General features: G+C 45.0%; 1 protein-coding gene across 1 annotated transcript in view; it reads left to right on the top strand.

Moving 5' to 3' along the window:
- Positions 1-376: 376 nt before the first annotated feature.
- Positions 377-17,518, top strand: part of ARHGEF38 (Rho guanine nucleotide exchange factor 38) — a gene marked incomplete at both ends in the record, with an annotated part of 37,920 nt that continues 20,778 nt past the window's right edge. Inside the window, 3 exons of the mRNA XM_081998958.1 lie at positions 377-572; positions 12,043-12,233; positions 14,775-14,898. Coding sequence (XP_081855084.1) covers positions 377-572; positions 12,043-12,233; positions 14,775-14,898 — 511 coding nt within the window. The remainder of the gene's footprint in view (positions 573-12,042; positions 12,234-14,774; positions 14,899-17,518) is intronic.

The raw sequence follows: 17,518 nt of genomic DNA, 5'->3' as shown, positions 1-17,518 counted from the left end.
TGCCTAATGCAGGAGAGGCTGCCCGGGGCAAAGCTGGGAGGATGCGACTCTGCTTCGGGCTGCAGAGCGTCCCCTGAAACAGGGCAAGCGGGCTGTGAATGGCGGCGGTTTTGGGGCTGGCTCTGAAACTGGCCCCGCCAGGCGTGCTTGCACATAAGGCAGGTGAATGCAAACACTGCCTGGGGCGTCAGCTTCCCGGGGGTGGAGCGCACGGCGCAGGTGGCACGGGGCTGAGCCCGGGGCCCTGCGGAGCCCGGGGAGCCCTGCTCCAAAACCAAGCCCGAAGCAGCCAGCCTTCAGCTGGGTGGTGACTTCGGCTCCCCAAAAATCGAGCTTTTGCCTCCCCTGCCACCACCACCACCGAGCAAGGCTGGCCATGGCAAGCGTGGACTGTCCGGGGAAGGAAGGCATGGGGGGCAGGAGGAGGAATTTGGCCCTGCTGAGGAACAAGCTGTACCTGGGGGAGAGAAGGAGGACGGAGCCCGTGGTGGAGGGCACCGCCGCCGGCGGGGACCACGGCACCCTGAGGAGGAGTCAGTCCGACAGGACGGAGTACAGCCAGAAATTACAAGGTACGGGGAAGGCTTGCTTGGTGCCCCGCTGCCAGGGATGCTCTGGGCTGGGGCGGCATCTCGACGCCCTCCAGGCCGCAGCCGCGAGGTAAAGATGGGAATGGCAGTCTCTGCCCCACACACTCGCGGCCGGAGTGAGCCATTGCCCCCCTCTCACCCTGGCCTCCAGCTTCCAGGGTGTGAAATGCTTCTCCTAATTTTTCTAAATAATGTTTAGTAGACAGGGTGCAAAATGCGATCGAAGGTTTTGGTGTGTTCCCGCAAAATGCGTGTGCAACCGGGATCTTTCCCGTTCGTCACCAGGAAACGTTTGCAATACCAACAGTAAGGTGAAAATACGATGGCTCCATCCTATCTGTCTTTGGTTGCCACATCCAGTGGGGTATATGCCAACTAATTAGAAGCATCATGGGCATTTTTTCCTTTCAGTTAAAAATACCAGGATCTATAATGTGTTTATCTGTTGCTCTTCAATCCAAGCCTGGATTGAAGTACGTCCAAATACATGTCTTGATGGATATGCTGATTCAAATGATACCATGATGGAGAGGGTTTCTTTTCAAATAACCAAATTGCATCTGGACCAGAAATTGGCAAATTATGGCAGTATTGGACCTGTCAATCAAAAATGAAATGCGATGCCACAAATTGAAGAAAGGTATGGAGAATGTGTATAGCTATTTCCAGCAGGGCTCTGGAACACAAACAAATTTCTGTGGGTTTCCAGGGTCTTGAACAACAGGGTCTCATCACAAATGTGGTGTTTGAGTATTATTATAATATAAGCGTGTATTGCTAATAGTGATATAACTACCTAGTGACAGTCACTCTTGTGGCAATAATCCTTTATGGAGAAATAAAATAGGAAAATGCTTTGGATTGCCGTATTATGGATTTGATGCACTTAATTAGGAAGTAGCATTCCTTCAGAGGGACAATAAAAGCAGAAAATAAAATAATAAACCTGAAAATAATAGGATTTATATGGGGACTGCATACAGTGAAAACAACAGAGCGGTTCATAGACTATGCTGTTCCCTCCTCATGATAGCTAATCAATGAGAATATGAAGAATTGTCAGTTAAGGCAGGCACACGCTGCAGGGGTGTTTCAGGATACAAGCACGGGTTGCTACGGCTGGGCAGGCAAGCTCCTGGCACACGTCCCACCAAAACAGCAGGTTTCTACCCGTGAAGGGGGTTGCCCAGGTGAGGTCAAGGTTAGCAGAGCAGTATCCAGCAAAAAGTATGAGATGTTTCTGTCCCGTGTCAGGTGTATTCATGCCATGAATGTCCCCTGTTTAAAATCTGGAGCAAAGGAGATGGGGAAGCCTAGGTAGTCATGGCAGAGCATGAGCTTATACGCTTATGGCAGCGATCCAAGGAGACGGTTAATCCAGCTTTACGGCTCCTGCCACCAGCTGAGACTGCTGCGGCCACCTATTGCAAAGCACTGGTCTGGTATCGTCTCACTCTGCTTGCTCGCGTTTGTTCCAGGAGAACAGTGATGGGTTAACAAGGTACCTGCAGGCTTTATATTGGATTACAAGTTGCCTGTCCTCAGACTGAAAATATAAAGTCAGCAGAAATTCCTATGAAATGTATTTACGGTCTCAAGAGAAAGAAATAGTTGTGTGCCAAGGCCTGATCTGGATCAAATTTTGGTGAGCTAGATGTGCCTGGATCTGATAACGATCACAGATCCCAGACCTGATGGGTTACCTGCCAGCGCTGGTGATGTGCTACGATTGTACACCTTTATGTTCTTTATTTTTCTCACTAGTGCTTGGATGTGAGGCAGCTTACTCCAAGGTGAGGGAAGTGGTTTTGTGGGCACACAGCTTTTGAGTTCTCCATTCTTGGTAAGAAAACCCAACAGATTTGTTGGTCTGTTGCGTATCACCAGGTCAGGACTCTGATCACCCTAGAATGGTAAATGCTCTGCGCAAAGATACAAATCGTAATAATTTGCATTTGCTTCCTGTATGAATTGGAAGAAGTGTTTACCTGCCCCACCCTTCTATAGTCCCCCGTTAATACGTTTTCTGACAGGCAGTCTGCAGAGCTGTGGTTGATATTAGCAGGGACAGGGATGTGTAAGACAGGAGTAAACCCTGCAGAAGGGAATCCCCCATGAGCAGGGCTGGGAAGCCAAGAGTCAGAGGCCGCAGGACACCCATCCCTGCTAGAGGCAGGCAATCCAGGCAGAGCACGGGGACCAAGCAGACTTTATATCGCAGTGGCTACACCAGCGTTGCAGCACATCCACGCAAGCTGAGGCACGGGCGAGACATCTCTCAAAGGCCCTTCCAGTCCTCTGCATTCTGTATATGGTTCCTTGAGCAGAAACCAGGCTTTTGCCCCCCCAACCATTTCCAGCAGCTCTGAAGTATATGCTCAAAGTGCAGGTCAATATGCTAGAAATATAGGTCCCCAAATAAAATCCTATAAACAAACAGAAAAAAAACCCAAACCCAAAAAAGTGAGCAAGCAGTCAGGCATAAAACCTCCTGAGACGTCAGTTTGTGCTCTTGGGTTTCTCTTAAGTTTTGCTGTTTCATACAGAATCCAAAATGTTTTCTATGAAGAGTGAGAAAGGGGGCCTATCACCCAGATCTCCAGGGTGATCAAGGCGGTTTGCTCTACAAACATGAGCACAATAGCATTGTCAAAGGTGCAAACCTCTGCAAGTGTTTTTCAGTTTAAAATTAAGGATTCATTAAAACCACAAGAAAGCATTTTCATTGTTAATTATTATACTAGACACATCTATTCAATACCTTATCTGGTGTGAATGGCCATGCAACACCTCCTGGCTTTACCCTTCTTAAAAAGGCAACAAAGATGCAAAGTAACCATTATATTCTCAAAGAGCTTGGCAAGCACTAGTGCATCTATTTCAATTCACCCTGTGAGATAACCGAATGCCTGCAGCCCCATTTTAGATAGGGGAAATTAAGACGATTGCTATCAAATGTCAGGTTCCTGGTACACCTGTGCAGTCATCCAGAACTCAGGTTGTAGCTGCATTCTTGGATGGGTCCAGAAATACCTTGATCAAGCCATATATATATATATTTTTTTTTCTTCCCTAGTCCTCCACCAACTGGACAGAAGCATCATTTTTCTAAAGAGAGAAGAATAGGGTTAAGGAAGATATATTCACTAGCATTTGTGGTGGATGCAGAAATAATATCAAAGGTCATTATAAGAGCTAAGACACAGCTCCTGTGATATTTCTATGCAGTGCTCTGTTCTACATTCACTAGAAAATCCTACATATATATCCTTTCAAGAGGAATGAAGAACTTGCTACTATCCTTAAGCAATGGCACAACAAGGTATTTAGCAGCTCTGTTTTCAAATGTATTATCCGTAGCTGTTTAGCTGGTAGGAGTTGGTCTCTCTTCTACGGTGAAAATCCATCAGTAGCAGCTGTAAAAGTAACTATATTAATATCTATGTATTGCATTAATGTTGGGATCAGTCTTTGAATTAACCTAAAGCTACCATTCTGTGAGTACCTATGTATTTTGGCAATAGGAGTTTGCTTGGTGTAGTTACTGGGACACTGAATGTCTGCACGATCAGGGCAGATTAAGGTACAATGTGTCATGGGGATAGATGCTATCAATCAAAAAGGGCAGACCATGAAAAGGAAATTAAAACATAGTTCACTGTCTGTTAGGTTTTGGAGAGATTGTTGGTTTTTGTTAACAATCATGTACCAAACTTGTGGTTGGTATGAAAAATGAGCTATAGAAAATGGTGAGTTTTCCAGAAGGAATCAGAAATCACATTTGCAGTGTTCAGTGAGACAATACATGCTTTGAAAATACTCCTTGCCTTACAAATCTATTACGTATTAACTCCCTTGTATCTTTAGCTGTGAATGGGTCAACTGCACTGTTAAATGACTTGCACGTGCTTCAATTTTAAATACATCTGTGACATACCTGTAATAGGTACAGTGACTCCGATCACACAGCTATCACAATCCTTTGCCTCAGAGCTCGCATCTGCACCCTGAATTTTACGTTTTGCCTGTGTCTGATGCAGTTATGAGAAATAACCACCACCAGAAATGCAGAAACCTGTGAAATTATACAAGTTCCTGGAAAGCTGCTGCCCCTTGGTATACAAAAGCCCAGCTAGAGGCAACTTATCCACCCGCACGCCATCGCAAGCAGGGCACCTTCCTCCATCCCATCCTCCTCCCTTGCCTGCAGAGGACACCGCTTTCTCCTGCGTGGGCTGCCCATGCACACAGCTTCTCGGCACCTCCCGCCAGGAGCAAAGATCCTCCACGCCTCTCCCCAGTTCCTTATTTGCTTTGCACTACACTTACTGATTAACTTTCTACAGACTACAATGCAGATAATATGCTATTTCACTGCAAAACGTATAGACCTTTGGAATGGCTGGTTGGCTGAAGTACAGTGAGGAATAGGAGTCCAGAACATTTCCTGAAGTGCAGGAGATGGCTTGTTGAAAATACCTCCCTGTGCCCTGTGATGAGAAATCACAATCTAACAAATACTTTTATTTTCTCCCGTGCAAATTTAAGCTCAGAGGATATAATTCTGTTAACTTGCGCTGCAATAAAGCTGGAGTTACTCCTTGAACTTATTGCAGTGGCAGCCAGGTTGGGAAGTGAGCTCATCTTTTCAGAGCAGAATCCATTTTGTGCTGCTGTGTTTGCACAGCACTTAGCACTATCAAATCCCACTGCCTGGCTTAGGACTCTTAGGTGCTGCTGCAGCATAACTAGTAAGAGCAGCCGGGGGAAGAGAGCGAAGACTGGGACCCAAGGAGGTTTACAGACCCTTCTCTGAGCATATTAGCAAACAGTGTATTAGTTGGGATACTTTGCATTGTGGGTCACACAGCTCCCAGTTCATACAGCTAATCCATGGCAAATCTTCAGGTGCGTGTGTCCCCGGGCGAGCGTTTCAGACGCAGCCCTTCCTCGGTCCTTACTTTATTAACTCACTGCCACAGGAGTGGTATATTTATATCGGTATAGGGCACACTGGAAAGGTTTATTTGTAAGTATTGGCGCTAACAATAAGGGCATTCTTCTGTCACCTGATGATAAGCTTTCTTCCCCTCCGCTGCGGTCGCATGGGATCTCTCTGTAGTCCTGTCAGCACACATATAATTAGAGCGGTCTGCTGTCAAGGAATTGAAGAAAGAACTTGTGTGTTGAATGTAAATATTTTCCGTACCTTATGGAACAAAAAAATGATCAAAGGTTGAATGACCTAATTGCAAAGAAGTCTCTGATGCAGATTTTATGAGCGAACCTGTTGCCTGGGAAGACTGGTGCAAGGTCGTTCTGGTCCTGCGGTCTTCTCCTCCTGCGTTCAGGAAAGTGGCTTTTTGCATGTGTATCTCGCAGCCCATGTGCAACGAGCCCGCTCCTGAACAGTGCTGCTGTTGTATGCGTCTGTCAGTAAAGGAGAAAAAGGCGTTTTCCACAACCCTCTCCTAATCCTTTTATAGTTCAATGCCCAACCCAGCGTTCAGCGGGTCTGATTCGCACCGTGTTTCCACTGTTTTGTTGCACTGTAATAACCCTGTAACGACACCCGTATGAAGTGGTCCCTCAAAAGGGGAGGGGGATCTGGCGTAAAACTCCTTGTGTGTTAGCTCCCGCAGTGCCCCTCTCCTCCCGCACGCAGCAGGACACTCCATCCTTTCCCACTGCTTGTCCCGTTTCAGGCTCCCTCGCTGCCGAGGGTCCCAGTGCCCCGCAGCCTCCCCAGCACCCGCTCTGGAAGCAGGTGTGTAAGGGGCAGAGCCGGGGCCGCTGTGCGAGGGGACATGTAGGGGGGGAGAGGGAAGCTGCCACAGCAGCTGTCTCTGAACTTGGCTGCCTGGGTTTCATTCCCAAATCCAGCTGATAAAAGCCCGTGTACCTTCCCATGTGTAATCTCTAGGTTATCTGAGGGTGCAGGCTATCTGAGGACTTGCTTTCACAGAGGAATAATTTTATCTAGGGTGATGTGAGACTCAGGTTTCACACGTGAAAACACACAGTAATGCTGTAATTTGTTTGCTACACCTCGATAACTTACGCCTTCACTGCTCCCTTGGGCCAGGCAAAATCCCTGTATCTGCGCAGCATGAGTGCAGAACTTGCGTTTCCTTTGGCATCCTCCAAATGATGCTTAAGTAATGAAAAGGCCTGTTACTCTGTGCACGGACACTGCTGTACTTTTTGCTACATTCTGTGCCAGTACCTTCACTTCCAGATGGAAAGCATTAGATGGGGAGAAACCAGGGTCCTGGCCCCAAGGGCAAACATAATATCCAACCTGAGCATCTTACCTGGGAGGAAGGATGGATAGAGCAGACCTCTTGGAGATGCTTACTCTCTAGGTGGGAAAGCCAGGGAAATTTGCACACATAGATCTTGCAAAGCTGCTCTGGCTGCTCCTCCAGTTGCTTGCTGTGGATCCCCAGTACCTCTCCTGGGCCTAGAAGAAAGCTGCTGCATTTGCCCATTGCTCTGTTCCTCCATGCTCTCACTGCATTGCTGGATATCTCCATCTGGGGGATATTTTTAGACTTGACACTTGGAAGAAACTGTTTTGTAAGACATGGGGCTGCTTTGTCCATGTCATCACATAGTGAACCTCTTGTTTCATGCAACTAGAGACATGTACTTCAATGCACAGCTGGAAAACCAAAGTCAGCACCTTCTTCTCGAAAGCAAAATCCTCCAGAAAGGCAACTCCTGTAGATAACTGACATCACAAAGCAAAAATTGCAAACACTACCTTCTACTTTCCATTTTTATGCTTACTAAAAGAACCAATTACTTTTTTGTAAACTGGTCTTAAGACGTAGCTGTCTAATAAACCATTCAACAGACTTTTTTTCTTTTTCTTAAACCTGGCATCTCTGAGGACAAATGAGCCAAATTTTTACTGTGACGGTTAATCCTCAGCAATGTCTCTTCCTGCTAATCCTCTCTCTTGAACCGTTCCAGGGCTGATATACGTTACCAGATAGAAACGAGTCTGCTTATATTCCAGGTATGCACTTGCTGTTTGTGCATTCATTAAACTTTTACTTACTCCACAAGGATTTCAGCAAGCTACTCGTGTTCTCAAACTGGTCAAAAGCAGTCAGCTGAACATGAAATCACAGTTTTTGGCTGTAATCATCACTTCAGGATCTTGCTGTTGCATTCTATAGAGACAGACATGTCTGAAATGAAAAAGTGAAGGTATTGAGTGAAAGTGGAAAATTATATTACTTTTAACAAAAGGATACATTTATTAAAAAGCATGTTTTCTACATGGAAACAGCATCTACCTGATACTTCTCACGGTTATTTCTTCCTGTTGAGAATAGTTTTTATTTCCTGGCATTGTTATCTATCATGCAATAAGGATAATAGATGAGCCCTGACATAATTCAAGAATCAAATTTGATCAGGGCGATCTATGGCAAAAACTGAAAGAACAGCCTCTCGAGGGATTGCAACTTCAAGCCTGAAGTGAGTTACAGTGACTTTGTTTTGCTTATATAATGCCCTCCCCTGCCACTAATATAAAAGATTAGAAAGTTCTTTTGCACAGCATCTTGCGTTTACCTTCAAATTCCATGTGATATCATAACAGTGCTGCATCTGGGATGAAACGACACTTCTGAGATCTTCCAGGATATCTGGTCCTCTCTGCACTTTCTCAGGAGTCACCCTGAACTCTCACGTACGGTCACAGACACGCAAACATTTTCACACCCGATCTCAAGAAAAATGCTGATTTTGGTGCAGAACTGGAATGGAAATGGATTGTTCATGTGGTTCCTTGTGAGACTGCAAGCGTGGTTACATACTGCAAGTTTTTAGGGGGAAAAGTACCTGCCATTTTAGCACATAAGCAGCAAACAAGGCAGTCTCATTCTGCAACCTTAGCAGAAAATTTCTCAGAGGGAGCTGTGGAGTGGTGCTGGTACCAGTTTTGCTCTCCTCCTCACTAAAGTAGTTTTGCTCTCCTCCTCACTAAAGCTCACTAAAGAGCTGGCAGAGGAGCTTGCCAAGCCACTCTCCATCATCTATCAGCAGTCCTGGTTAACAGGGGAGGTCCCAGAAGACTGGAGGCTTGCCAATGTGACACCCACCTACAAGAAAGGCCAGAAGGAGGATCCAGGGAACTACAGGCCTGTCAGCCTGACCTCCGTACCAGGGAAGATCATGGAGCGGTTCGTCTTGAGGGTGCTCACAGGGCATGTGCAGGACAACCAAGGGATCAGGCCCAGCCAGCACAGGTTCATGAAAGGCAGGTCCTGCTTGACCAACCTGATTTCCTTCTGTGACCAGGTGACCTGCCTCGTGGATGAGGGAAAGGCTGTGGACGTTGTCTACCTGGACTTTAGTAAAGCCTTTGACAGCGTCTCCTGCAGCATTCTCCTGGAGAAACTGGCGGCTTGTGGCTTCAACAGATGTACTCTTCACTGGGTAAAGAACTGGCTGGATGGCCGAGCTCAGAGTTATTGTGAATGGCAATCCAGTTGTTGGCTGGTCACAAGTGGTGTTCCTCAGGGCTCAGTTTTGGGGCCGGTCTTGTTTTAATACCTTCATTGACGATCTGGATGAGGGGATCGAGTGCTTCCTCAGTAAGTTTGCAGACGACACCAAGTTGGGTGGGAGTGTTGATCTGCTGGAGGGCAGGAGGGCTCTGCAGAGGGATCTGGACAGGCTGGATCGATGGGCCGAGGGGAACTGTATGGGGCTGAACAAGGCCAAGTGCCAGGTCCTGCACTTGGGTCACAACAACCCCATGCAACGCTACAGGCTTGGGGAGGAGTGGCTGGAGAGCTGCCCAGTGGAAAAGGACCTGGGGGTGCTGGTTGACATCCAGCTGAACATGAGCCAGCAGTGTGCCCAGGTGGCCAAGAAGGCCAACAGCGTCCTGGCCTGTATCAGAAATCGTGTGGCCAGCAGGAGTAGGGAAGTGATTGTGCCCCTGCACTCAGCACTGGTGAGGCCGCACCTTGAATCCTGTGTTCAGTTTTGGGCCCCTCATTACAAGAAGAACGTTGAGGTGCTGGAGCGTGTCCAGAGAAGGGAAATGAAGCTGGTGAAGTGTTATGAGGAGCGGCTGAGGGAACTGGGGTTGTTTAGTGTGGAGGAGACTGAAGGGGAGACCTTATCGCTCTCTACAACTACCTGAAAGGGGGTTGTGGTAAGGTGGGTGATGGTCTCTTCTCCCAAGTAACTAGTGAGAGGATGAGAGGAAATGGCCTCAAGTTGTGCCAGGAGAGGTTTAGACTAGATATTAGGAAAAATTTCTTCCCCGAGAGAGTGGTCAAACATTGGAACAGGCTGCCCAGGGAGGTGGTGGAGTCATCATCACTGGAAGTGTTCAAAAAACATGTGGATGTGGCGCTTTGGGACATAGGTTAGGGGGCATGGTGGCATCGGGTTGACGGTTGGACTTGATGATCTTGAAGGTCCCTTCCAACTTTAATGATTCTGTGATTCTGATTCTGTGAAAGTAAGGGCAGAGTCTGTCTCTTCCAGCACACAGCACTTTTGATGGATGAGCTCTGCATCAGAGTGAGCTCCTGTGCAGTCCGTGCCCTCACACCCCCACGGACTCACTAGGGCAAGATTCAGCTTAAAATTCTTTTGATAGCCCAAGCCTTGCGGAGGGGAGACATCCTTATCATGTTTCTGTTATATTGTCTGTGTACAAACTTGAGGACAAAATGTGCATTCCTGTGTTATACACAGACTTCAGGACTAAAAACTCAAATGTAAAAAGCACATCAAAATACAAAAAAGTCTGAAAAAACAGTTCCTCCTTCCCAGTTTGTTTGGGTTCCTTGTCCTCACTGTTTAAAACAATCAGTACAGAGGTAGAAGTGCAGACCCAAAAGCAGCTATTTAAAACAATAACTGTGGTCACAGCAGTATCACTAGAAAAACCTGATGGGAGAAGGATTAATAAGAAAACTGTCCTTTCTGAATATCAGTGGTCAGCGTAATTGTGGAATGGGTTGGGGTTGATGGATTTACAACATTTTACAGCTCAAAGCCCTCTCTCCTGAAAGTGGCTTGGTTTTCCTGCAAGTCCAGCTCCAGGTTATCATTTACGGCCTTGGCTGGTGCTGTACTGGTGAGCTGCATGCTTTCGATGCTGACTTGAATGCTCATGACCTCACCCTTGACAATTCAAACAAATGCAATATATTCAGTATTGGCTATCAGCGAGCAAAGCATCAGATACCGCTTGCTACTGCCTCATTACACGCTACGGTCCCTACAAGAGGTTGAGACAAGGGTGTAGCAGTCTGATCCTCAGCAGAGATTCCCATCCTTTGCCGCTGAGTAATAAAAGCTCGTGCTGTCAAAGCATGACCTGGGTAATGCTGAGATGGGTACGGTAATGATATGTCCATCTTTGTTGGTACTCTGCACCATCTTGTGGCTAGCAGAAAAACACCAGAATAGCCTCTGAAATCTCTCAATTTGTATTTTGTGTGTGTGTTTTTCCTAATGAAAAATACAGATTGTCAGTGTACACAGATAAAATTCGATGCCCTTTATACAGCTGACATGGATGTCTGCAGGCTGGCTTATGAACCAGCAAAAGAGAAGACCATCATTACAGATAAGTAGGTTGTGTGCAGGTCCTGTAGCATACATAAATTACCTATCTGTAGAAGACTCGCTTGCATTTCCATGTGTTTGGAACACATCAGATATTCTAGGTCTTAAGTATGGAAAAATAGTTAAGAATGTCCTGATCCCAATGACCTCCATTGTTCCAAGAAATGTTTGTTATTGGTCATTAAAGGTTTTCCCATATTCTCTTGTAATTCATTCGCCTCTTTCAAAGAAACCTTTTTAAACAGAATTACAGGTTTCATCATCATCGTTAGTAACATTGTCTTAATTTAAAAGTTTGTCTTCCAGTACCTACAGCCCTCAGCCTCCCATGCGTAGACTCAACATTACATTGTACAGAGCAAAGGTTATTCCAGTGAAGCTTGTTTATGGTGAAAACAGCCTTTTTCTTCCACAGGAACACATTTTCTCCCATCCTCCAAATCATAATAGATGTCAGACCGAGACTGTGTTTTCAAAGGAGTTGAAGGGCACCAGCTATCCTTGAATTTCAGTGCGACAAGGATCAGACTCTCCTGTGCTCCATGGAAAATTTCTGCCCGCATACATAACATTAAAGCCAGGGGAGCAGGTGATGGGTTATCTCCCTATAGCCAAATGGATGGTTTCCTTTGCCAAAACCGTGTCCGCTTTTAGAGGAGAGAGATGGGATGACACTCGGTCTGATCTGGGATTGCCATTTCTTACGTTTCTTTTCCTGCTCCCCATGGCAATTTGGGAGTTTCTAGCCGGCACCAGTTACATTCCCCCATGGTTATGCAGGGCAAGATGGGTGATCACGTGGGATTATGATGCTCCTTACAAATCTCCCTCTTTTAAATAGAAAAAATGGCCCCACAGGCGGGGTCCTCAACACCTGCCACTTTGTCGCAGGAGGACGAAGAACAAGTTAGCAGACGCATGATGGCCAAGAGGGTGAAAATCATCACAGAACTCATGCAGACGGAGAAAGACTATATCAGCGACCTGGATCTCTGCATCAAGGAAGTGATTCAGCCCCTGAGAAACAAGAAGGTGAGTGCCAGGAGGGAGGATGAGGTGACGATATCAAGGTCTCAACTCACCCACGTTCTGCTTGCAGATAATCTGAACGCAAGCACAAGTGTCTGCATGTGAGTGATGCGGTGCTGGGAGCGGGTCCAGAGCTAGCTTTCTGGAAAGGGTTGTGCCAGGGCTCTAGTGAGGAGATGGGGAAGTCAGATACGCTCCTGTGACACCTGTGCTGCACTTGCACAGAGCCTGCATCGAGGTACTTGCCCAGAGGGCAGCTTGGATGCTGTATCCTCTTTGTGGGCTGCAACAGCAGCTTCCACCTGCTCTGTAATCATAACCCCTGGTACATGCCCTAGCAGACCTTTACTGGTGCCTCCAAAAGCAGTGAAAACCAATAAAAACAAGTCTTTTCCATTGTAACAAGCTGGAATGGCATGAACCTCCCAATCAAGGTTAAATTCAATCATTAAAATAACTTAATCCAGCCTTTCAGACAGCGGTGGTGGAGAAATACCATGCCTGACAGCTCAGTCAGCACTTCAGAAATTTGCATTCTACACAGAAAAGGTAAATTTAAGAAGGAAGGCTCATAAACTCTCTTTCAGGCAAAAGCTCTTATTAGGCCATTGATACCCATTTTCTTCTTCAGCTGAGACTTTAAAGAACACCTTTTCCTCAACAGTATTTCAATTTGTAGAAAAATTGTGCAGCTGCAAGCTGGGAATAAAAGAGGTTGTCCAGAGAAATAGTCATATTTGTGGGGCCTGCCACGTGGCATTCACAGAGGCCACACAAATGATATCTGCTGCTAACACAGAATAAAAATAATTTCAAACAGACCTTAAACTAAGCATTCTGTATGTAGGGTTCCTTATGAAATTGGTGACAAAATACAGGTGCAGGGGCCACAGTGCCTTTAGATGACAATGGCACTGCCTTTTCGGAAAGGCTGTGGCCAGCTGAAACCCGTGTTGTTTAAGTTCCTGCAGGACCTTTTTTCTGTCTTAAAACTCTGTCAGAGTTTTTTCCGACCTGTTTTCAGAAGAGATGGCATCTGCTGGCATAACTTTAAGGAGTTCTTGACTACTTCTTCCTCCTCACTTGTTCATCCGCTTAGAAGTAGTCTCCACTTGATTCCCTCCCCAGCCTGGCCAGCACCGAGCAAGAGTATTCCCTGGTTGAACTCACTGAGATTTTTGTCAAACGTGCTGTATTGCTTTGCTCTTTTCCAGCCAACTGAAAACATATGGTTCGATTCTGTCCTTTCTCACTGTATTAACATGTGTAAGTGTCCCTGCGCAGCGTAGTTCCAAATACTAGGTAGGCATTGTGCTGGAGCAGAGGTCAGAAGTCCTTACTAGATGTATACAGGAAAAGTAATTTAGGGATTATAACTGTCTCAATTTAATAACCTCTGCATTTTTGAAAGAATGTTATATGGTTTTAAGGCTAGTTCTCAGATAAACTACCTTATTGAAAGTTTGCAATGTGTTTAGAGAAGGATAGCGTTTAGAAAATTGACCTAGCAATGAATGTTTCATAATTCCAAATGGATAAAACATGTTTTAGCCCCTATAATACTTATAAAGAAATTAACTGCATTAGTACTGAAAGTGTATTTCTGATTCTGTTACAATAGCATGCAATTTGATCTTCCTGGCATCTGGTAAACTGCTATGTAAGTCAGAAATTCTGTTTCTAATAGAGAGATACATTCAGAGGGTATCAATATGGATGATGAAATCAGTCTTGCCTTTGTTCTCAGTATTAGCACATTACCACTGGCTATCTCCAGTTGTCCCCCAATATTAACTATTGCCCTGCTGTGCAAGGAAATAAATAACTGCTGCATGAAACATGTGTCCTGGAATTTTTTTTAGTTGTTCTAAAATGAGTAGGGACACAGAACCAAATTTTCTGTTGGTGTAAATTGATGCAGTTCACTTAAGTCAATGTTGTGTGCCCAGGCTCTGTAGGAAGCTCTTTAGGTTATATTAATAGCCAGAATTGTAAATGTGTTTGTTGAAGTGAAAATTATATGATCTTGATTGTATTTTTGGGTTTATAGAACAACTAACTTAAAATCGTACCACCACCTGGAAGTCTTTGTATCTGGTAGCTGGCACAAAAGGGCCAAGGGCTCAGTTTATGGAGTGGCCTCTGTTAGCAACTGGTAATCAGGGAATCAAACCCACTGGCAACTATTCTTTTCCTCAGTGGGAAAGTAAACAAACATTTTAAAGCCAGCTAAAGATCTTTTTTTTTATTCAGATGATAATATTTATTTCCTTCTTAAGTAAACACTTTCAGATTAGGAATAGTTCAAAATAAGGTTAAAAGCACTTGATAACATGCCCTTTGTTAACTGCGTCAACCATATTATACTAATCTGAAAACTGTATATGTGTCCTTGAAGTCACAGGAGGATGTTTATATGAGGTTTTGCAGAAGTGGTACTTCCTGGAGTGTTGAACACTCAGGGCATAGCAAGAGAAGGTCTGTAATACACAATGTCCTTCTTTATCCTTCGTCAGTAGCTGCTTAATATTTGTATTCCGTTAGATTGCTCGCTTTGACGTGGATGGCTTGTTTAGTAACATTGAATCGGTCCATCAAATATCAGCCAAACTGCTGTCATTGTTGGAAGAAGCCACAACAGATGTGGAACCACCCATGCAACTAATCGGTATGTTTACTGTCCTCTTGAGTTCTACAAAGCTACGTGAAAGAATAAACATAACACTCTGCTGTCCTCTACCCTCATCAGATTTAACTAGTACCACTCCCAGAGGCTAACATGCTGCAAGCTGTCCGTAAAGACATAGGAAAAATGACATGTGAAATCTGTCCAGTTGCTCTACTGTACTCACATGATCATGGTGCTCTTTTTCCACCTATCTGGATGTTGAGGGGAAGGAAGGAAGGAAGGAAGGAAGGAAGGAAGGAAGGAAGGAAGGAAGGAAGGAAGGAAGGAAGGAAGGAAGGAAGGAAGGAAGGGAGGGAGGGAGGGAGGGAGGGAGGGAGGGAGGAGAGACTGAGTTTAGCATGAGTAAAAACGGCAGCGCTGAGTTCTGCCACATACTGATACTATCCTCTTCATCTAGTTTGATATTGCCTACCTAACTCTGCTCATGCTTACACCAACTCAACAATTTTGCATGCTCATAACTGTATGAAGCAATGTATCAAGAAAAACATTAAAAATGATTGGAATAATAAACACGTTACAATGCCACCCTGAACATTGTAAACATACTATCTACTGGCAATACAATTAACGTAAGAGGTGGTTAAAGCTTAACAGGGATGTGGTTAAAGTAAAGGCAAGCAAGCTGTAGCTGATATGAAGTTTGTGGGACTCTGTGCAGGAATGTCTGTAGGGATCATGGGTATTTTCAGCAAAGGGATTGCCCCTGGCAATGTCACAACAGTCACACGTTCTGCAGGTCAGAATTCTTAACATGAATGTTAGGACTGTGTTCTAGTCACTTGGCATTCCGGGACAGCTGGAGAGATATAAGAAGTTACCACTCATCAGCTCTCCCATAACTGCTTCTTCAGTGCACAGGGAGTAGGTGATCCACCTTAAGGGATCAGGTGAGAATTCATAATTAAAGCATATGATACTTGGGGAAAGTATTAATCCTAGCATGTCTCAATCTGGTTTGCCAAGGCAACAGCTTAACGTAGTTTGATGCAACTGTGTTTGGCGATATTTCAATAAAAGTGCATCATGATGAGTCATACCCTTAATAAGCAATGTTCTATTCTAGCAGGAAGTGTCTTTGTCACAGCCAAGAGAATCATCCTTTTAGTTCTCTGCCACATCCAGAAGTAAAGACAAACAATTGCATACATCTATTAGCGAGTATTTCTCCAGAATCAGACAAAGAACCATGAAAATGTGTGGGATTGTGGATCACAAAGTTGACTAAATTATGGCAGGTAACAAGATGGCAAGTAAAGTGAGATGTTCTTCCAAAGGCTGAGACAAAAGCAGGGCGAATAATTGCATCACTATAAGCAATAAGTTATTAAGTTTGTCATCCTCTAAAAGTACAGCGAGGTGATAATTTTGTCTTCAGGATCTTCATAATCAGTGTAAAAGTTGTTAAAGCCAGTGTGTAGAAAAAGCAGGCTGAGAATCTGTTTAACACACCAATCACATTCTATCATGTATATGGTATTTAAACACTTTGCATTGAAATATCTTACTTTGGAAGGCAACCAGTCGTGGTGAGGTTGAGAAGAACTGCTAATTCACTGGTTTGAAACCAAACAATATGGTTGCTTGTATTCATGTCTTATTTGAGTCTATGTTCTCCAGACTTTATGCTATGTGCACATTGACGAGTAGTAGTGTCCCATAGAAGCAGACTTGTAGAGTGGAACAGCTGGGGCTAAGGACCTGGTATCCATACTACACATGTCAAGAGGTCTTACCTCAGATTGGCTGTAGCCTGCTCCTGTAGATTGAGAGATGTCCTTTATGGTTGGACTGCGTAAGATGTGCCCTTGCAGTGTGTCTTCTGGTAATTATCATCCTCAAAGGGATCCAGTTTGTGTGTCTTTAACTGCTCCACCACACAGCCAAGGCATGGGAGATGAGGGCTACTGAGAGACTGGCTTCAAAAGCCCGCTCTTAGTCTGAGCTAAAATGCTAATGTAGATGGATCTTTTGTGGTGCTTGGTCTTCTGATGCTAAACGCCACTGAGGCTTAAATACCGTTTCCAGTTCTCTCCTGTATTTTTTCTGCTCTCTGTTCTGGGTACTGGTATATGGAGGAATACGAAGATTTAGTAACCTTACCCTGGCTTTAGCTGTTAAGACCCCGTCTTCCTCCCTCCACACAGGAAGCACCACTGAAAGCCACAGGGAGAAACTGTTTCTGTCACTCAAGCCTTCCTCCTAGGATTTTCTCGTTGAGACTGATGACCACCACACTTAAGAAGAGGCATCAGGCAGATTTGGATCTGTCAGAGTGTGCAAAAGACTCAGTATTTTTAAACCTGTGCCCAAATCCAATGTGGTTTTGGCCCATAAAGCAAGCTCCCATAGTGATACGCCCAAAGCTCATCTGATTTGGTCCATATGGCTCAGAAGCAAGAAGGGCTTTAGGCTTAAGAAATCCATCTGCTTTTAAAAGGCCCTAACCGTGAAATCAGCATGTAATTTTTCTCATCATCGAGCATCAATGAAAGTATCTGTCATTGTGGCACAATACATCAGTGAACAGATCTTGCTCATCTCTCATTCTGGAGCAGAGTATGATAACTTCCAGCTTCTAGTATATGGTGAAATAAAC

Source organism: Phaethon aethereus (assembly GCF_964289735.1).
Source record: "Phaethon aethereus genome assembly, chromosome: 4".
Classification (NCBI taxonomy): domain Eukaryota; kingdom Metazoa; phylum Chordata; class Aves; order Phaethontiformes; family Phaethontidae; genus Phaethon; species Phaethon aethereus.
The sequence above is the reverse complement of the archived record's forward strand: the minus strand, read 5'-3'. Positions and strand labels throughout refer to the sequence as shown.